The following is a 23,340-nucleotide window of genomic DNA, read 5'->3' on the forward strand; positions in this document are numbered from 1 at the left end:
ATTGTTTTGTTTAATGTAATATTCTATAATTATTTTATTGGTGAAAGCTCAGTACATGATTTGGTTGGTTCATGGTAGTTAAGTTTCCCGCAATTATTGGTTAATTGCTTGACCTTTTCCCATGGACGTGGCTTTGGTCGACTTGAACAAATTGATCTTTGCTGGCTTTCTCTGTCATTTTAGCTATATTCTACTGTATATTCATACATTGCTGACCACATGCATGTGAATATATGCTTGCGATCTTTTTCAGTTCTGCTCAATATCAAAAACGTATATATTTTTTAAATGGAGTTGGTGGGTAACGTATATACAATTTGACCAGGCTGGATTAGAATTAATGAGTTAATAGTATTATTTGCCCTCGTTCCGCGCATGAGGGTAAATTATTTATTGTTGTTCATTAATATTTCAAAACTAAATTTAATATTTAATAATATTTTAATTTTCATATACAAAATAGATCAAAAATTGTTGTTGCAATTGGAATCAAACACAAGATTTTTGTGAATATCAATCCACGAGAATGGTGGATTCTCGCGGATTGGATTCAACCAAGTTCATCTCACACCATGTTTGCCTTTTTATGGCAACATTCATCTTCTTTTCAGATTCCCTGTTGTCTTGTTCAATTACGAAGTCTAACGATTTTCCAATCACGCTTGTGTTAACGTTTTCTATATGTCTTCGAAATTCCTCCCTTGGATGCCAGCTTTGCCCCCATACCAGAATTGGTCTTCTTGACCTTGGAGTTTTGAGCATACTTCACCATATTTGCCTTTTCAGTGGCAACATTCATCTTCTTTTCGAATTCCCTGTTGTCATCTTCAATACGAAGTCTAACGATTTTTCAATCACGCTTGTGTTAACGTTCTCCATATGTTAGTTATCCAACACCGCAGCTGTGTTTGATGATAACCCTAATGACTCTATAATATTGTATATCGAAAGATACGCAATAAACACAAGTAAACACTATAAAGGCATGAAAGACCCATATAAAACTGGCAAGATATGGATTTCGTTTGATTTTGGACCTAATAATATGAATTTGGTTTGGTTTAGGAACCAAGACCATTTAAAATCCATATTACATTAAATATGGTTATGGTTTTGGATTTGATCTTATGGTTTTGGTTACAAATATGGATAAATTATATTTATCATTGTCATTTAAACATAATTTGAAAAGCAATATAAAATACATTACCTTGTGCATGAAAAACAATACAGAGCATGTTATAATGCAGATCAAAACTTCAAACAGTTATTCATATCAAGGACATCTCATTTTTGTAAAAGTGTTGACAACCGTTTTACATGGCCATCCACTGCTGGTGGTCTACTGTGACTTTTTATTAGTTTCAAATGTGGAGTTTCCACCACTTCAATCTCGCTTCCACCACTTCAATCTCTATCTCTCATAGATATGTGATATTAATACATATAATTTTTTGATAGAGACACAAATGTAGTTAGATCCATATTTTGTGAGAAATGTGAGATTTTTTTTTTTTTTTTGGGTAAATGAGGGTGGCACCTCGTGTAAATTTTATAAATCAAAACAAAAATATACAACCAAGGGAGAAAACACTCCCAGGACGAGCAACAAATTTCTCAGAACACCCTCCGAGAAATCAACACCACGACAACTACAAAAATAAAAACTGCCAAACAAAGCTACAAGCATAAAAAATAATAAAGCAAGTCCTAGAAGACACACCCACATAGCTCCAGCAAGCCAACCTGCTATATAAATACCAACCACTACACCTCCAGGAATCCAACTTGACAAAATCACCTGGACCCACCAAGTTAGGCAACTGAGCACTAGAAAGGGCAGAGAGAGATAACTTTCCACATGAAAAGCTCCACCTTTTCCAACTAAGCAGGCCCCACAAGATACAACCAAAAGCACTCCCCTGGCACATGGGATATTTCCCACCGCAAAGGCTATCACCAAAAACAAAATCTGGGGAATAGTACTGGCATGAAATAAATTCAACACACCCATATACTGATCATTAGCACAAGACTTCCACGCGTGCAAAACACCAGGCAACTGTCCACTTAAGCCAAAGCCGCACAGGAAAATAAGAAGACAGCTGCACTGATATAAATTAATTTGCCAGAAAAAACCACACAAAATCAACTGCAGGAAGCAACAACTCAGCAGCAAAATAGTAGCAAACACCAGGACTAACCAACGACTGAAATTAAGCAAACTTAACATACACATTCCCGATATCGACATCGCTTTGGATCGAAGGAAGCCCCCAAGTAATATTCCACTGGTCCAACATCTGGTACACACGCGGATTATTTCTAATACGCAAGCCCAGGATTTTAAGACGCTATTTCAGAACAGATTTGAGTAGTTGGACGATGCTTAGTTTGAAATAAACGCATATTTCTCTCTTGCCAAATCACATAAACTATACATCCCAACAGAATCTTATTAATCACAATAACTAGTGATTTACTCTTCCATTTATCAGCCGCAAACTCTATAATATCAGACCACTTCTCTCTGAAAAGGAAGTTTAAGCCTGTAGAAATAAAGGAACTGCAAATGCTCCGACTAAATGGACATTCAAAAAACAAATGGTCCACCGAGTCTTGCTGCAGTTGGCAGAGAGAGCAGCGAAGATTTGCCGGATTGTGCCAGAATTTCATTCTATCTTGAGTCATTAGCTTACGCTTAATAGCCAGCCAAAGAAGATTAGAAACCAAACCAAATCCATTTTCCTAAATGTTATTTCATATTGATTCAAATTCACAAATTTGGTTTGGATTTGTTTCATGGTTTTGCTACCATATTGTCACCTCTAGACCTAGGGGTGTACATGGGTTGCTCAAACCGTTTAAACCGACCCAAACCGGCTCTATGGGTTGCGACGGATTGTACATGGGTATCTTTCCTTGAGTTTCCTTTAAAATATCTTCCCTGCACATTTGTCATTCGTCTACTTGCCTTTGAGAGTTCGATAGTGAAGCTACTATTCTTTAAAAGTCCGAACTTGTTTTAATGCTCTATAATTTATAGGTTGTGTAGCAATTTTAAAACTACGATTCAGTACTTAGTAACCCGTCAAACCGACCCAAACCAACCCAACCCGAAGTATGACAAATTGGGTTGGGTTATAAATTAATTTTAATGGATTGGGTTCAAAAATTAGCAAACCGAATTTAATAGGTTGGGTCGATAAAAAATCTAAACCAGGCCAACCCGACCCGCGTACACCCCTATCTAGACCCATATTCTTTTCAATTGTTCAATGTGAGATATAAGTTTCAAGCACCATTTTCCACTTCTAAGAAACAATTTTGGATATTTCTATTACATTTATCTATTAGTTGTTTTGAGTGATTCAAAGTGCTTTGGAAAGATCTTTCGGAGGAAAAAGCGTTCCAAGAGTCACTAGTTGCACACAACAATGCTCACTCAAGTTTGTGACTCAAAATTGACATAATAATGTAGGGCTCAAACCTACATTGCAACATTATGAATACTTAATCTTGTAAAGCTTATGATTTCAAAAATTTAAAACAAGCAAAAATATTTCTATTTTGACAAATGGACGCCCATTTATCAGAGTGAGAATTGTATTTGAATATTCATATTCCTATCACTTATAATTGGAAAATAATATATCTGATTATATTTACTATTCTGAGGATATTTCGACGTATAACTATCTAGTAATGATAATTTAATTTTATTATACGTCTATGTTATATTATTAAATTTGAAATATAATTATCTTGTATTTTGACTTTGCAGGTTAAATTAGAATTTTAACTTAATATGTTAACTAAGTTTTTAATAGTAAAATATTTAAAATTTTAATTAAAATCGTCCAAGAAATATATTTGAATAATAATATATAAATATATATTAATTATAATAAAAAGATCGATTAAAATATATTATAACTTAAGGAGGTTCGTAAGTTCAAATACTTATTAACTATACGGATAAAAGAAATTAATGTTCCGGGAGTATAATTCTCTAAATTCAAATAGAAATTAAATTAAATGCAGGTTATAAATTAGTATAATTTATTCAGCTAAATAATTAAAAATAATATTTATTATTCTATTCCTTAATTCAAGCATTATATACTGTTTTCTTTTCTTTTCAAACAAATTAAGGGGTACTAGTACTACTTTATTACTTTCGCATCTCGAAAACACAAAAACGTGATCCGGGTGACCTCTCAAAATGAACTTACCGGCGGCGGGAACTGGCCGGAAGTTCCGCCGGAGCTAACAGCTTCAGTTATGCAGGGGGTAGGTATGCTCTGCTCTGTGTATCTACCTGTTTGATTTTATGTCTATGAGAAAAATAAGTCTGCTCTTTCTTATATATTTTTGGTTAAATGATCTAGTAATTTCATGTGTTAGATATGCTTTTATATATTGATGCCAATATTGTTCTTTGTGATTTCATGTTTTATTGGGAATTAATATTTTTCTTTGAGCGTGTCATTCTTATAATGTAAAGTGTCAATAAAGTTCAAGAACTAAGAAAAGATGTAGCCTGGAAGAGTATGGTTGTCTGGGGATTTCAATTTTTGGTTTTGTCTGGTTTAGCATATATTGACACGAATCGAAGGATAGGTTCATTATGTACTTTATACGAACAATCTAAATAAACTTGGATTGTGGGTAGAAAGGAGCATAACATAGATTGTTCACAGCTTAAAGCTGGAACTATTAGTGAAGACACAATAGGGACATTGAACCATCACTTCGGAAATTGAAGTTGAGGGTGATATATGTCTGACTTGTAATGATGTTAATGAACCCATTTGGATTGTGTACAGGGGTATGCAGTCTGCTGTTTTTTACCCTCCAAGTGTGATAATTGAAAACTTTCATTGATGGAAGTCCTAGAAACCTCGAGACCCTGGGTCTCACTTTGTAATTATGTACTTTATACGAACAATCTGAATAAACTTGAATTGCGGGTAGAAAGGAGCATAACATAGATTGTTGACAGCTTAAAGCTGGAACTATTGGTGAAGACACAATAGGGACATCGAACCATCACTTCGGAAATTGAAGTTGAGGGTGATATACGTCTGACTTCTAATAATGTTAATGAACCCATTTGGAGGGTGTACAGGGGTATGCAGTCTGCTGTTTTTTACCCTCCAAGTGTAATAATTAAAAACTTGCATTGATAGAAGTCCTAGAAACCTCGAGACCCTGGGTCTCACTTTATAATTGAAACAGTCCTCTGGAATATTTACTAAGATAGTTTAAAAGAAAAGGGACAGTAAAATATAACATGTTGGGAAAAGTGGCAATGTAGAAGATGGTCCTGGTCTTCAACCAGAGCAGCAATAGAAACACTTAGTAATTAATCGGATTCAAATCTTTGGGGCCTGACTAAGGTGAAAGTCTATAATGACAACTATCTAAGAAAGATGAATAGCAAAGTGGATGGAGCATTGCTTCATAATTAAATTCATGGTTTTGAACTCTACTTTAGATCATTATGAATGGAATGGAGGAATGAATAAATTCCACAAATACTCACTCTATGATAAAAATTTCATTTTGTTCACTTATATATTCATTCACCCCAAGTCCCAACCAAACACAACATCACTTATTGTCACTGCAACTATACAATTAACTGTCAATTGAATGAGTCTATTTATCTAAATTTGTAAGTTGGATTGGTGTTTATTTTGTTATCTTGGTAATGGTTTTCAAATTTAATTTCATACATGTTTTTACTATCAAACTAAACTTTTGGCAATTTAAATTAGCAAAATACTTTCATAATGTTTTAGTAATTGAAAGTTAAAACATACACATTAAAGTTCGGACAGTGGACAACATCTATTAAAATATTAAAGGGAATAATAAAAAATAAAACCCCCCAAAAAAATGAAGTAACTGCATGATGCCTCCATAGCACCCAATATCTCAGAATTTGATGTTGCTTAAGAACTTGCATTAATGTTTCCTTCCATTTATGAAAATTAAAAAAATATACAAATTAATTTTTGCATTAATGTCAACAAATGTTCTTGCAAATAAAAACAGGTATTTCAGGGCACTACTTTCTGAGTTAAGCAATTTGACAAACACTTGGAGGTAGGAGTATACAAGCAGCAAAAACAATATTAATAAACTAATCTAAGATAATATATTGAGAAGAAATTAGAAAAAAACTTTGAAAGCTGAAAGCAGAGTTTTGAATCTTGATACAGTTGAACATGAAAGTTGAATTGGTAGATGTTGCCCTGAACCCTTCTAGCGAGAAAAACCAAGTTTCTAAACCTGAACGAAAGAATGAAAGAGAAGAAGTAAAAATATAAGAAAGTAATGTTTTTTTTAAAAAAAATTTGGCGGTCAATGCTGGCTAGGTGGGCCAAACCTGCTTGATAGCCGATTAAGCGACACTTAATTTCACAAACGCATAATGATCTTATTAGTATAAAAGCGGTGCGTTTTAGTAGCCTGAATCTACCTAGGAGCCTGCGTAAAAACATCTTAAGAACATAGTGTGATTGTGACTTGTTGGGTTAAAACATTTAATCATTTCTTACTAGGTTTGGTATTTACTCATTTGTGCTCCTTTGTTTATGAAGTTGTCACGGTAAACTATATTTATAACCCACATCATTGTCATGTCACATGTGAATCCCGCAGATCATTATATATATTTTTAGTGATACCTTCCTTTGTTTTATATATATCATTTTTCGTCCTCCTTGATTTCATTTATTATTATTATTCTTTTTTCGAAAATATTGATTGTCAAATTTTTAAGCCAATTGAAGACCGTTATTTTTTGGTCTTGTTAAGATATAAAAGTGTGATAAAGAGAACTGAAAGAATGTTGTGTTTAAATTCTGAAGAATTCTTAATTCACACAATTTTATTCAACAATAAAACCTCATTTAAGCACCTTATTTGCACAATACATGTGGTGTTGTTATTTATTTATATTCTTAATTCATGCATTAACTTTTGGGTTATGCCATGCATCGAAGTGGATTTGTTGTCATTATGGTTACCTTTGGTCATGTTTCTCGTCTGACTTTAACACGTGTATCGTGTATGTGTATACAAGTACGAGGATTATGTGTATATTTCTTTTGTTTTTGTTTTCCACTTTAGCCTTGTGGCACCACATTAGATCTATGTTGCAATTCGTCAAAAAAAAAACTTGGTGAATGAAATGTGTTGTAACTTTAATTTATTTAGGGAGCCCTCTTAACATAAGCGAGTCAAGTAAGACACTATATAAAACTGGGCCCACTTTGATATTCAACCCTATAGAATACCCGATCCATATTAGGCCTAATATTGTATCTACCGGGTCAGCCCACATCCCATCAATTTCACACATCAAACTTCAAACCCTAATTTTACCTAAAAACTTAAATCATTAGATATATATACAGTGTGTTGATATGTACGCATTCCTCAAGTGTCTCAAAAACTCTAAAAGTCTCGATCAACACCTCTCAAAATTAATGGCGTCCACTTCAATTGCATCCTTTTCTCGAGTGGGAACTAGTCAGAATTGGGCGGAACTCCCCCCGGAGCTAACAACATCGATTCTGACACGTGTTGGTTCAGTCGATCTGCTATTAAGTGCTCGAAAAGTATGTAAAACATGGCGCAAAATCTGCTCCGGCCCGGATGTATGGAAAGTTGTGGATATTAGGTATTCGGAAATTTTTTATAAACTTTTCAATGAGCTTGGATTTGATTATGTTTCTAAAATGGAGGAGTTGGTGAAGCAAGTTGTAAACTTGAGTTCTGGACAAATGATCGATTTTACTATAGAGAGCTTTGGGTCAGATAATATGCTTCGCTATATCTCCGATCGGTATAATTTATATTCCTATTACACTAGTATCTCTTGATAGATTAGGAAACGCATGTTTAATTTTGGTTACTTTTTCATTAGATTTATTTTGCATTATTTGGATTCATATGTTATATGCACCATATGTTTAATACACCGTTTGTGGAGGTTTCTTATACATTTTAGTGCTTGAACTTTATCAAAAAATGTACTAAAAAATGAGTTTGTCATACACCACATTAGTGTATTGAATACAACGAAGAAATTGAAATGTTGCATATGAGAAATTAATATTGCAACTTGAAAAATTATTCTATTAGGGAATGTGGTTTCTCACTGAAGTCCAAGGCTTGATCACAATACTTTTGATTTCCTTCACCCTACACATTTGATCCCAAATATTCTCAAAAACTGAATCAAAGATAAAACAATTAACCAAATCTCATTCTATTTATTATTCTAATACTCAAATCTTCACATATGTTCCACCAATCCTCTCTTACTGATTTTGTGGTCTCTAAGATGTTTATTTAGTTGGTGGTCTACTTTGCTGCCCAAACTTTCACCTCGTCTTCAAGGTGAAATTGAGGTAATTGTTATAGTTAGTTACCATAGTTCTCTCGGTGTAGCTTCAAACAGTGTTATGTCGTTCCAATTAATTAAGAACTTCATTGATTCATGTGCATTTTGACGATTACAAACTCCGAATTGTGTCTAATTGTCATCTTCACCAATTTTTTCAAATCTAATATCAATTTGCTTTTGAACCAATTTCAAAGTTTTGGAGCAATAAGCACAGAGATTCTTCCACCACCTGGTTCTCTAGGGCTTCTTATCCTTGTTCCTTTACATCTCCAACATAATTAACAAGTTCATACTAATCATCGAGGACAGCATTGCAACAACACTCAACAAGGCTTGTTCCACCAATACTTATCATGACACTTATTAAATTATAGCATAATCTTGTTGCCGTTTTTGATGGAGTTCAGCTTCTGATAAGCATCAAAATCCTAGTTCATTCTTTATGGTAGTTGTTTCGTGGAGTAAATTCCTTCTGAGATCTATGATAAAGTTTGATTCATTACTTAAGGTGCTCTATCTTTTGCTTATTGTGTTTCCTTCCCGCTTTGTTCTTCTTGATACAAGTAAGCGAAAGTTTGATAAGCTCTCCTGCATGTGGTATGCGATGAAATGCACATATTTTGCACTATGCTTTGACATGCACATGTTTTTGCTCGATACAAAATGCGCAACCTCTCAACTTTTAGTCATTCGAGGGTTTGTAAATTACAACTTGGCAAGCGATTTGAAATAGATATGAAGTAGAATGGGATAGCCAGGTCAAGTTCATAGTGCCTCCCAGTCACCTTAAACCAGATATCAGGCCTTAGTTCCAGTTTATTTTTCTTTAATTCGCTTTGTTTGGGTCACAAACATTATTCTGAATCTTCTATTTATATATATATTTGTACAAGCTCCCTTCTCTTCTACTGAAGTACTGAAATATAATATTATTCTAGAATACTTATTTAAGTCAGTTTCTTTATTGAACTTGGTTCCTTTCATGATTAATATGATATTTGATTGTGTAAATTGCCAATTAATTGGACTAGTAACTGAGGATTATAGGATAGCCTAGTGGTGAAGGTCTACCCCTCTCCTTTGATGTCGCGGGCCATTTTCAGAAATAGTCTCTCAAGAGTAGAAGTAAAATTTCCTAAAACTTACCCTCTCTAGACACTGACTACGAGTTAGATTTATCCATTTCCTCTTGAACACTAGTGACGATCTTTAGTTTTGTAATCAGGTTGTATTTAATCCTATTTCCTTGGAGTTCTAAATATTATTTGTTTAAAAATTAAAGTACTTAGTCTTATATAGTGATATGAACTAAGAAACAAGGATCATGGGATAGATGGATTCTAAAAATATGATAATATGGGTTTTAATTAATTCGTATGTGTGGGGGACAAGGCCCGTAGAAAAAATACTATAACTATCTATTTGATTTGATAAAATCTAATAACAGAATTAAAACTATTCGAACTGAGTAATATGTATAGCCAAATCATATCAAAAACAAGAATATAACCTAAAAGTTTATATTTCATTGAAGTGAATATAAGAGCTGTATATATTTTTTATCCTAATCCATCATTACTTTGCCTTTGTTAAACTAATTACTTTTAACCATTTTTGAGTACGTTTCGTAAAAGGAAGAAGTTACTACTAACATATATATTGTCCTTAGCTGATGGTGTTCCTTACAGGTTATCCTTGTAATTATATGTTTATAATGTGCAAATACATGTACTTAGAAATCTTTGGTTTAGTGTGCTTTTCTTGGATGAAGCAACACAGGCTCTTTTTGTAGATGTGACATGTATCTTTGGTGGTTATGAGTAAATATTGACTTTTGTCACCTTCATTTCCAACATGTTCACAGATCATGTCAGCTGACACGTCTACGGCTTTTATCTTGCCATCGCATTACGGAAGAAGGGCTTAGCGAATTGGTTAAAAAACTTCCTTTGTTGGAGGAACTCCACCTTTGCTATATTCCTGTCTCAAAACAAGCTATTGAAGTCATAGGGCGTTGTTGCCCTCTGCTAAAGTCATTTAGCTTAAACAGACTAAAATTTACTTTTCCGACTGGTGCATTCAATGAGGAAGCTCTGGCTATTGCAGAAAACATGCCTGGACTACGCCAGGTGCAGCTTATTGGAAATCAGATGACAAGTTTAGGCTTGCTCGCAATTCTTGAGAACTGTGTTCATCTTGAATCTCTTGATATGCGGCAGTGTTTTAATGTTGGTGACCTTGAGTATAATTTAGAAAGGCAGCTATCTCAGAAGATAAAGAATATCCGGTTCCCCTATGATTCTACCGAGGACTATGAATTTGGTGCAGAAATTTGTGATTCTTCCGAGGATGATCCTTTTGGATTATCTTATTTTGGATGCAGCGACATAGATTCTGACAATTAAGTGTATGTTGATGATATTGATGGTATGTTTTGTTTATTTTTCTCATGTAACTGAATGTTTAGAGTATTTGCATGCATTTGGCTGTTTGTGAATAGTCTTCTTCTTTCCAAGCCTCTACTATCTTCTGGAGTTCTGGTTAATAGCATTTTAGTGGGCTTATCTCTTGGCACCATTACTAACACCTTTGTCAGCTAATGCAGGGGTGAACGTTGTTGCATTCTGTTTGAAGCTGGAACACATCGACATATTCTATTTAGAGATAAAGCTGAACGGAGTTGACAATCCACTGCAGCCCGGGGAATTATCTGATATTCAAATTGCATGTTGTTTATGTATTTTTTTAGTATGTGGATGATGAAAACATGTTGTGTTGCTTTTTCAAACTTACTGTTGTAGTTGTAAAAGTTATAATTGGATCGAGGACTATGTTGGTTGACCTGCTCTATTGTCGTAAAAATTTCTTTCCTTGCATCATTGCATGCCCTTATTATTCTGTATGGCATGGACACAAGTGCTGCTAATTGTGAAATTTAGGTATGGTACAGTTTATGGTGCATGTGAAACAGAGTAGGATTTATTTTCTCAGACCATGCAACAGTTTCTTCCAAGTGTCAGGTATGTGCAAACAATTGCTTGTTCGAAGAGTATATGCAAACTGTTTGTTTAATATCTCAGGCAATTGAAACCCTTGTACATTTCTTATGCACATCAAGTGGAATAAATTGCCTAGTTTATTTGATTATAGATTATGACTCACTTTCTCAAATAGTCTATCACTCTTGCATGAATGAATATGGGTGTATTGGGTCCTCTTCTATTAGCCCTTTTGTCATGCCAAGAAAGTTTTGATTTGGTATTCATGACAATGAAGATTGATGTCCTGGCAATATTTTTTGCTGTTTTCAATGAAAACAAGGACTTCGGTAAAAAAAAAAAAAATCAAATTTATATTCAAGGCCATGTTTGAGAATTAGTGGTTAGAGGATTGAATTAAACGTTTTGACTATGTTTCACCGGCAAATTGAATTAGCAGTTTTCTATAAACTGTTTTGTAAATAACTGGTTGATTAGTTTTTTCTCAAACAAACCAAAACCTCTAATCTAGAAAAAAAATAGTTTTTTTAGACCCGAACTTTTGATTTTCAAAAAGGACCTAAGTGTTTTATATATGTTAAGTCATCTATTTCTAGAAGAAAATATACATCTATATATTATTTTATAAATAAGTGTATATAAATAATTCATTTCTAAAAAGTAAGATAAATCAAACGAGATTTATAAACTCAATAAAAAAAAAATAGGGATCTTTTTAAAAATACCCATCTGTAAAATCATTTTTTTAAAAATACTACCATCTTTTTCATTGTTTTTAAAAATACCTTTTCATAAAATTTTTTTTTCAAAAATACGATTTGCAACTTTTGCAACCTCATTTGCAACCTTGGGCGGCGCAGTCGTAAAAGTTGCAAATGAGGTTGCAAAAGTTGCAAATGAGGTTGCAAAAGTTGCGAATAAAAATGAAAAGTTGCAACTGTTGCAACGGTTGCAACTGCAGTTGCAACGGTTGCAACTGAAAACAGTAAGTTGCAAATGAGGTTGCAAAAGTTGCAAATGAAGTTGCAACTGCAGTTGCAACTGCAGTTGCAACTTTTGCAACTTCAGTTGCAACTTAATGCAACTGAAAATTATATATAGTTGTAAATGAGGTTGCAAAAGTTGCAAATGAGGTTGCAACTGCAGTTGCAACTTTTGCAACTTCATTTGCAACCTCAGTTGCAACTAAATGCAACTGAAAACTGTAAGTAACAACAGATGTATGGTGTGCCCCTGGCGGGGCCATTAGATTACAATAGAATCAACTGAATGCAACCATATGCAACTGAATACAACCATATGCAACCATATATGCAATTACAAATACTGATTTCAAGTTCCAGTTTTCAAATGTCATTTTCGACCTCATTTTCGGAATCGATATATATATATATATATATATATATATATATATATATATATAGGCCAACATTCAAAAGAGGGACTCCTTATATGGAGTTACATAGTGCGCCACTATAAATCATCAATTTTATTATAAATTCTGTTATAGAATACATATAAAACGTGATTCTAATATAAAATACTATAAAATAAATCTATTTTAAGTAATTTAACACTTAAAATTTGATTAAAAAAAGTATATTTTCGAAACTAATTCTAAAACAGAATAATTCTGGATGATTATTATTCTGTTACAGAATCATGTTGAGATATTGCATAATTTTAGATGATCTTTGGAATAAAAAAATTGTATAACTTCATTTTCGGATTAATAATCAAAATTTGCAATTATATTTCATAAAAAATATAATAGAATATATATTATGTATATATTTATAATGGTGTGCTACGTAACTCTATATAAGAGAGTATGCTATGGAGTGCTACCCTATATATATATATATATATATATATATATATATATATATATATATCGATTCCGAAAATGAGGTCGAAAATGACATTTGAAAACTGGAACTTGAAATCAGAAATTCAGTTGCAGATGAAGTTGCAAAAGAGGTTGCAACACGGCTGGCTAGTTGCAAATGAGGTTGCAAAAGTTGCAAACAGTATTTTTGAAAAAACAATTTTATGAAAAGGTATTTTTAAAAATAATTCTGAAAGGTAGTATTTTTGAAAACAATAAAAGAAAAGGTAGGTAGTTTTGTAGATTTCCCTAAAAAATACTTAATGGTGATTTTTATTTCTGAAAATTAATATAAAACAAACGAATATATATAATTTATCCAAAAAGGAACTTAAAAATAATTTTACACCCTGAATTTTTTTTTAACATATCATCAAAAAAAATGAAATTATTCAAGTGAATAAAAGTTTGAAGGGATGTATTTAACTGAGATTTTAAAAAAAAAAATTATTCATAAAATTCGGTTATATTTAATTCGGATTTTAGAAAATGTATCGCAATCTTGAGATAAATACAAAATCTGATGATATTGAATCGAGATTTTATATTATATATAAAAATCTAATGATATTCAATTGTTATTTATTAAAATCTGATAATATTTGCGTGATGTTTTTTTGGACCGCGTAAACCGATTGATTTTGTCAGATTGTTTAGTGTATTTAATTTTTTTTTGAAATCTTACCAAATTTAATAAGATTTTAAAACATTATATTTACATCAAATTGATAAGTAAGGAACGAGCTTTCGTAATATTTTGTCTAGACTTTGTATAAAATCAAAATTATATATAATCCATCAAAACTCATATATAATATATAATTTACTAAAATCATAGTTGAATACAACCATAAATATCATTTGAAATCACAAATATTTTTCGAAATTTTACTTTCCAAAAAGTATTTATTTTCTCGCATTTAAGCCTTGTAAAAATTGATAAAATGTTGAGAAAATCGTCGGGTTTTAAGATATATCTTCCTCCTCTTAAACAAATATAATAAAATGTTGTTTTGTAATCATATACTATTTTATAAAAAGAATTATTTCTTTGATTAAAAATCATTAATCTTAAAATATAAAAATATTAAAAATAATAGTAATTTTAAGTATGTTTTCACTAGCACACGTTACGAGAGATTCAACAGGGATTTTTTTAGTATTTGAATTTTAATAGATTGTATTTGATTTTAATTTTATGCGGATTTTTGATAAAATGACGTATAGTTGATATAGATTTTATAAAATTTAAGCACAATTCTTTAAAATCTAATGAATTTCGGTGAAATGCCAAAAATCTTAAAAATACATAATAACACAAAATCCATCATTTTAAAAATTTAAAAAAAAAATTTTATACCAATAAATTTTAAACAATCTCAACCGAATATCATTAAATTTTAAGAACCAAATTAAAAACCTAAACATTTTTATACCTAAATAAACAAAATGGGTATATACCCATAACTACATACGCATACCTCTTCTCGTTCTATCAGAGCCTATGGCGTCCACCTCCACAACGCCGTCTCCGCCGGCGACACCCCACCGGAACTGGCTCGAACTTCCGGCCGACCTGACGTCGTCCATCCTCCAACGCCTAGGCACAGTCGGCGTGTTAGTGAGTGCTCGAAAAGTGTGTAAAACGTGGCGCACAATCTGCTCCGACCCGTCTATGTGGCGGGTCGTGAATCTGGGGTATTCGGATAATTCAGCTTACTTGAAGGACTTTGATTGCAGTTTGGACTCGGGGATGGAGAAGCTAGCGAAGAAAGCTGTTGATTTGAGCTGCGGAGAATTGGTTGAATTTAGGATCGAGGATTTCGCTTCTGATGAGCTGCTTCAATACATCGCGAATCGGTATAATCATTTCTGATCTTTATAATTGATTATTTATCCGTGTTTTTCGATAATTTGGGATGTGATAGTTTTTAGTTGTGGTTAATTTGAGTAATGTGATTTGTTAATTAATCTCCGAGTTGTGTTGTTTATTTATAGTTGCTTTTGTTTGGAGATAATTTACGATATGGAGTTATATACTTATATTAGTTGCTAGTGCACATACATGATTTTTTGATAAGATGTGATAGTGCATGACCTTCGTTTAGGAATGGTGGATTAATTGAAACCTCGTAAGGATTATGACAGCCTCTTTTTTTGTGTTTCTAAATCTCTGTTTGTATATATGACGTTTGGATGAAATGAGGACCAATAACCGATAAGTAAATAACACTGTGAGAACCATGAAGGTTCAACATAGCGTGTGTTGTAATTATCTAATGGATACGGTTAGTCTGAGCTTCACTGTCCTAGAATTAGGGTATAGAGGGTGTTGAATTATGGTCATATATGTTGAAGTTTAGTGGTTATTCTGGTTCGTGTTATGTTTAGCTTTTCATTTGCACCAGACTTTATGTGCATATATGAGGTAACTATCATGTGAAAAAACTGTGACACCAAGGTTGTACAGAACCAGAAGGCAGGAAAAAGTGTTGGTCCTTTGGTTTTCTTCTAAATGTTCCCCTGTATATAGAGTTTTCTGTATCATATTTAATGAGAAGTGATATATTTATTTGTGATTTCTTCTCGTTGTTATATTTGGAAATCACGTTTATTATTGGCCAAAGTGTTTGAGCTTGACAATTTTGGTCATTCCTTTATTATTAGGCTTAGCATATACCTTGTTTTTTCTCTGTTGTTTGTGTTTAGTTTCTTTTGGTTGAGATGAGCTATATATCAAAGCAACGTTGGTATTGTATGAGCTATTTGAGGTGTTTGTCTTGAATATCATTGTTAATCTGTATATTTGAGGGGTTCCTGTCGTGTCATTTGTAATAATTTGCTGATGCAGTGCAAGGAACTAAAATATTACTCCTAATATTTATGTATGTTGGAATGAAGTTGATTGTAATTCGAAGTTTGATTATATCATATAACTAGATTGTCAAATATATTGTAGGCTATGGTAGTGGAATAATAAGATGGGTTGTTCCGCTATGATAGTGGTTAGTATTAAAAAGAATGTATTGATAAAGTTTTCTCTTTATTTTTAGGATTAGTTTTAGGGTTCTCGTCCTGGAAGGATATGTAATATACTGATCTATAGCTATTTCCAGTCTTCAGTTTTTGTATTTAAATTTCTTCTCTCCGGTATGTGTTGTCATCCACACAGTTTTCTCTTGAAATATGTTGGTTCCTCTGCGACTGAATTACCAAGACTCTATTTACTTCTCTATCCAGTGATTCACTCTTCTTACTTATTGTCCTATATTGTTTATAAATTTTATAACCAAACCTTAGTCGTAAGGTTTATGCTATATGCCTTAGACTATAAATTTGAATGATGGATGAAATGGCATAAGGACCAAAGATTGCCTTCGTTTACAGGTGATGCTTGCTCCTTATGGACCATTCTTCAACAAAATTGCACACATTTTATGTTTGAGCTTTGAAAGAAAATTACAATTGTATTTTATGGCCTTTTCTTCAATTTTTCTAATCTTGTGTTAATGACTTGGATGAGATAGATTGATGAGAGAGAAGAAGAATAATTTCCTTCTGATAAAGAAGCAAAAGGAGATTAAAAATAGTATAGGGAATAGAGATTCTGCTATATTTCCTGTTTATTTATCTTGGTTTGGAAAAAACATGTCCCCGTCTTCGTATTCACCTCTATATACACTTCATGTTTCAGAACCCTCACACAGTCCTTTTTTCTTGATGATTTTTTTTTTTTTATGTTATTTCGTACTGTGCAAATAAAATATTTCCTCATTTCATTTCTATGATCGATGATCATATAAAGCCCCTTTACCTTTCTGTATAAATGGGCTATTCTATTTGTACAGATAGGGTAGGCCCTATGTTTGGTTAAATTGCAAAATTGGTTGACTCCAAATTTAATAGACATAGTTTTGCAAAATAAAGACTTCATGCGTGCACATACCCTGATACCCAGATTTCCATCTCCGGGCAGTCGTCAACTCTTGGCAATGAATTACCTGTCATCTTGCAAACCTAGTCTAGGTTATTTTACAAGATAATGACTGAGAACCAAGTACCGATCAAACAAAAAGGTGCTAATTAAAATAATTTCATTACTTGAAATTGTTTTAACTTTCTCTTTTTGTTGACCAGTGACATTGCGACTGTCACAACTGACCGCATTTCTGGCTTTAAATCATGAATTCTAGATGTTTCCGATCTCTTCTTCTATTCTTCTTCTGCTACTTTTGTGATGCAACCCACAGTGTTAATTCCGTCTCTTCTATTTTCTTTGTACATGAACTTTTCTTCTTCTGGAGTATATATGAGTCTGTCGTGTTACTGCTTACTCCCTATATATTGTATATTACTTTATTGATTTTCCTAATTATCATTTTATTTTAAAATAGCATTACTGTAGTAGTGATTATGAGCTATATATAAATCAGTGGACTGTTATCGTTATTACGCTACTGCCAATTATTTTATCACATTCTAGATTTACAGTATATATTTGCTGTTGTTCATATTTAAAGTTTATATGTTCTCTATGTTACTTGAGACTATTCAGTTTTAGTCGTTGTCCACGAGTTAGACACTTGGACATGTAACTTATCGTATTGTATCCTTAGTTTGACATTTGGACATGTTGAAACCCCTGAAAAATACCCCCAAGTTATTAAAAACCTGGAGAAAAGAAAGGGGTTCAAGAAGACACGGCCTCACTATCAACATAAAGACGTCTCTAGATAAAGTGTATTTAGTTAATTAATTTTTTGGTAAAAGACTATATGTAATTTGCAAAGTCCTTTACATACTCATATTTAAATTGAGCATTCTTTAATCTTTGCCATGGTATGATTGTATTGCCGTGTCTGTATTCCTTGTACACTGTACAACAGTACAAGGCTCCAGAGTCATCAATTCTAGAAATTTAATGTGTGACACACATACATGTGTCTTGATTGCTTCTCGTTTTTATATTTGGAAATTACTTTTATTATCCGCCAAAGTGTTTGAGCTTGAAAATTTGGTCTTCCTTTATTTTGGGTCTAGTGTATACCTTGCTTTTGCTCCATTGTTTGTGTTTTGTTTCTTTTGGTTGAGTTTAGCTATATATCAACGCAACATCGGTATTGTATGAGCTATTGAAGGTGTTTGTCTTGAATATATAAATATTGTTGACTTGTATATTGGGAGGCTTTCTAAGTGGTTTCTGTTGTGTTATAGTTTGCTGATGCAGGGCAAGGAATTAAATTATTTACTCTTAATATGTTTCTATGTTGGAATGAAGCTTATTGTAATTTATTATGAAGTTTGATTATATTAGATAACTAGATTGTCAAGTATATCATAAGCTATGGTAGTGGAGTAGTAAGAACTAAGATGAGTTGTTTTCATTATTCAGCTATGATAGCGGTTAGTATTAAGAAACATGTATTGGTTAAAAGTTGTCTCCATATTTTTTGGATTAGTTTTTGCTCCCTATTGACAATTCTTCAACAAAATCGCAATCGCAGTTTTTGTTTTTGGTTGAGCTCTGACAGAAAATTGCAATTGTGTCTTTCATGACCTTTTTCCTCAATTTATCTAACCATGTGGTAATGCTACATGGATGAGATAGATTGATGAGGGAGGGAGAAAAATAGTTACCTTTTAATAAAGAGGTAAGAGGAGAGTAAAAACATTTTAATCTTTGCTATATTTCCTGTTTATTTTCCTTCGTTTGGAAAAAGCATGTCCCGGTCTTGGTATTCACCTCTTTATAAACTTCATATTGCGGAACCTGCACCAATCACACCATGTTTGGTTAAATCGCAAATTTGGTTGACACCAAATTTCTTAGACATATCTTTGCAAAATAAACACTCTGTGAGGACACACCCTGATACCCAGATTCCTATCTCTGGGCATTCTCAACTCTTGGCAATAAATTACCTGTCATCTTGCAAACCTAGTCGAGGTTATTTTACTAAAAAATGTCTGAAAACCAAGTACTGACCAAGCAAGAAGGTGCTAATTAAACTAATTTCATTACTTGGAGTGGTTTTATCTTTCTCTTTTTGTTGACCATTGACATTGCGACTCTCACAACTGACTGCGTTTATGGCTTTAATCATGAGTTCTAGATGTCCCAATCATTTATTTTCTTCTTCTGCTAAGTTTGTGATGCAACTCCCAATGTTAATTCTGTATGTTCTATTTCCTTTGTACGTTCCTTTTCTTCTTGGAGTATATGTATACACTTGAGTGTGTTTTGTTACTACCAAGTACCTACTATATATTGTATATTACTTTATTTCATGGTATACTGAGATTTAAACACCCCCATGGTTATCAAAATCAAGTAAGGAGAAAAAAAAGGGGGTCAAGGAGACACTGCCTCAGTATCAACATAAAGACGTCTCTAGATGAAGGGGATTTAATATAATTATTTGTAGTAAAAGACCATTTGTAATTTGCGAAGTCCTTTACATAATCATATTTGAATCGAGCATTCTTTAATCTTTGCCATGATATGATTGTATTGCCGTGTCTGTATTCCGTGTACACTTTCCAACAAGACAAGATCTCGAGTTTCGTCAATTTTAGAAATTTAAAGTGTGACTGCACATACATGTGTCGTGTCCAACACTTCATACACAAGCCCAAGCAACATATTAATATAATATATAGTATAAAGCTATGAACAGATTTATCAAGCTACTAATTAACTTGTGCATAGTCCTTGCCTCCTTGGTTGATAGTGATTATTACAATTTAATCTTGTAATTATATGTTTATAATGTGCTAGGACGTATATATCGAGTTTTGTTCACGTTTTGCTTTTTTTAATTCAAGATTGCAATTAGGTATATCAGTATATGCAAAAATATGTCTGGAGTGTACATGTTCCAGTTGGAAGTTTGCTTGCAATCAATTTGTGCTTTAGCAATAAGCCAATAACCAAATAAATGTATGTCTTTGGCGGTTAAAATTTTGATATTTGACTCATCACCTTTCTTGCTGACATATTGACAGATCAGGTCAGCTGAGACGGCTACAACTTGTATCTTGCTATGGCGTATCGACTGAAGGGTTGAGCGAAATGATTAAAAAACTTCCGTTTCTGGAGGAACTTCGCCTTTACTATATTCCTGTCTCACAACAAGCTATTGAAGTTGCAGGACATTGTTGCCCTCAGCTGAAGTCATTCAGCTTTAACAGACATGGGTATAGATGGCCACATGTTGAGTGTGATGAGGATGCTCTAGCTGTTGCGGAAAACATGCCTGGACTACGCTATCTACAGCTCTTTGGAAATAAGCTGACAAGTAATGGCTTGCTGGCCATTATTGAGAAGTGTCCTTATCTGGAGTCTCTCGATTTGCGGCAGTGTTTCAACATTGCTAACCTTGAACATGATTTAGCAAAAAGGCTATCTCAAAAGATCAAGGTTCTCAGGCTCCCATATGACTCTACTGAAGACTATGGATATGATGCTGAAATTAATGATTGGGATTCTTTCGATGAGGATTATCCTTCTGGTCTATCAGATATCGACATTGTCTCTGAGGACTACGATTTTTATGAATTTTCTGGTGGCAGTGACATAGATATGGATTCTGACTATATGCTATATGATTATATTTGATGGTATGTTAAGCTTATCATCTCAAGGAAGCAGATGTTTGAATTTCTTACCCCCCTTTGTATTATTGGCACACATTTGACACTTCGAGTGTTTTCTTCTTATACAGGCCTCTTTTACTTCTGGATGATAGCATTGATCGGGCATATCTCTTGGCATGAATGTCTGTCAGCTAAACTTAGGTGTTATTGCTGCTTGGTGGAGGAATTTGGATCATATCGGCATATTATCTCAAGTGATAAGCTGTATGGTAACTGTTTGTTTTTTCTTAATGTGTAGCATATAAACTTTGGAGTCGCTTTTGAAGTCTAAACCTGTGGTTGTAGAAGTTAAATATGGATGTAAGCTTCTTCTTTCTTATTTCCTTTTTTAATTTCAGTCATCTGATACTGCCTTTTGATACAATTTCTACTGATTGAGTAGTCCAGGTATGGTTCAGTATTTGGTGAGGGTGATCATGGCAAAATATATATCTTAACAGTAGGAACATTATCCAAATTTATACTCGCTCCTTTCCGTTTTGTAATAAGTTTCGCATTTGATGATGAGTAGGCTAAGAAGAATAACAAAATTGGCAAGTAATTCATATGGAGTTATAATATTTTTGACAAATTATAAACCAAGCAGAGGTTCTGAATGCATGCTGGTGGGTTTTACAGAGCTGAGTATTATTTTGATAGTAGTATTATTGCATGTAACTGTCCTGAACACACTCTGTTTCCCTTGTTAATGTTGTATAGTACTATATGTATAAATACTCTATGTACAAGGACATGACAGAGGTGGTAATTATATGAAAGAGCAGCGGGTAGTAGGGACTAGGGAGGCACAAGTTACGGTGCATGTGCTGCTCACGTGATCCACACGCTATCTTAACTATACCTTCTGGCCTGGGCATTTTAATTGGGATTCAACCCGAATCTCCCTAACCAGACACTCTCACACTAAACACTGCTTGCAATTTACTTCCTGCACCCTGCAACTACCCAAACACGTACTACCTTTTCTTTTACTCCGTCAGTCCCTTGATTGTTTACGTTTACGTTAGGAGATCGGTGTTAGACACGTATTTTAATACTCTCATAAAATATAGTTTGATAGATTATTTAGATTTTTTTGCTTCTGAATAAAAATTTAATGTTTAAATTTTATACAAATAAGTTAAAAATTAAGTTATGAAATTATGTTTGCGACTTCAAATGCATGTAAAGCAATGCAAAAAGTTTATAGGACAGAGGGAGTATCTATTTAGTAAAATGTTCTTTTATATGCAGTGGCCTAACCGGGGGAGGGCTAGGGGATGCTAGAGCCCCTCTAACCTCGAAAAAACAGTATATATTTTTTTCCTAGCCGCTGCTGAATTATTCATGTCAATATAATTTAGGGCACTTAGATCGAGTTCAAGACATGCCTTATAACATGTCCTAAGTCAAAATTTAGGATATTTGATGAAAAATGTTGATCCAACGATATCATAGTGATGCCTTATATCACTAGAACAACCTCTTGAAACCTTATTTATAAAACATCTCTCTCCTTGTTATATAATAAATTGTTATATATACTCTCTTTGTCTTTGTGCTTTGAACTTGCTCTTAGTCTAAAGAGAGTCTGATTAACAAATACATTCAAACAATACACTCATAAGTCATACGCACACACTTGACACTACTAACTCAGCTTCTCACTGCGCTAAATTCATTTAGCCGCGCGAATTCGCGACAACATGCTCAGCTGCGCTCTTTCTTCCAACGGCCGGTGGACACTCTTTCCGACTTTAGTAGGCTTAATATTTTCGGCAATGGAGTTCTTGTGGGAAGGACAAACCAGACCTTTAGTGGTCCTTATCTTATCACGCCACACAAGGAGATGGAGACATCTTAGAAAGGAATGGTGAAAACCCATGTCACTTAGAACTGGTTGCTTACGCTTTTTCGGAGGTCTACAGCCATCATGTGGTGTAAAAAAGTCACTATTCTATAAGTCATTTTTTTTTCGACGCCGCTTCTTATTATTGTATTTTTATGTAAATGCACTCAGAACAACATTCTTTTTGATGAATGTGGTATCAAGGTTCGGTTCAAATTTCAATCAGTCCTTTACAATCTCACTTCCTTCTAAATTTGAGCCCCTCTAAATATTATTGTTGGTTCCGCCACTGTTTATATGTCACTCTTACATGAAAAACAATCGGGTTAGTTAAGTTTTTTATCTCCAGACAAATAACTGAAGATGAAAATTCGAATCCTATTTGAAACCCGAACGTTTCTAGATTGAATATGGATATGCTCGAACATAAAAATGAAACATGAAAATTTATCCTATCTATCTGAAACCCAAATGTTTCTAGATTGGATATGGATATGCTCGAACATGAAATTGAAACACAAAAATTTGAATTTCTATATATTCA

The 23,340-nt window shown here is 33.3% G+C and overlaps 1 protein-coding gene and 1 long non-coding RNA gene across 4 annotated transcripts; both read left to right on the forward strand.

Annotated features, from left to right (window-relative positions):
- The first annotated feature begins 4,133 nt into the window (after positions 1–4,133).
- Positions 4,134–11,301, forward strand: LOC108197478 (uncharacterized). 3 transcript variants are annotated; one of them, XR_001802013.2, is made up of 3 exons: positions 4,134–4,293; positions 10,290–10,852; positions 11,031–11,301. It is a non-coding gene; the product is annotated as an uncharacterized LOC108197478 (long non-coding RNA). The 3 variants fall into 3 exon arrangements; XR_010286587.1 differs by having other exon boundaries at positions 4,137–4,293; positions 10,290–10,830; XR_001802014.2 differs by having other exon boundaries at positions 4,142–4,297.
- A 3,433-nt stretch (positions 11,302–14,734) lies between these two features.
- Positions 14,735–21,309, forward strand: LOC108197446 (putative F-box/LRR-repeat protein 9). The gene is made up of 3 exons (XM_017365071.2): positions 14,735–15,172; positions 20,318–20,932; positions 21,037–21,309. Exons 1-2 carry the CDS (start codon positions 14,817–14,819, stop codon positions 20,928–20,930), a joined length of 969 nt encoding a protein of 322 aa, XP_017220560.1. The 5' UTR covers positions 14,735–14,816; the 3' UTR covers positions 20,931–20,932; positions 21,037–21,309.
- Positions 21,310–23,340: the final 2,031 nt, after the last annotated feature.

The sequence above is a fragment of the Daucus carota genome, chromosome 8 (genome assembly GCF_001625215.2).
Source record: "Daucus carota subsp. sativus chromosome 8, DH1 v3.0, whole genome shotgun sequence".
NCBI lineage: Eukaryota > Viridiplantae > Streptophyta > Magnoliopsida > Apiales > Apiaceae > Daucus > Daucus carota.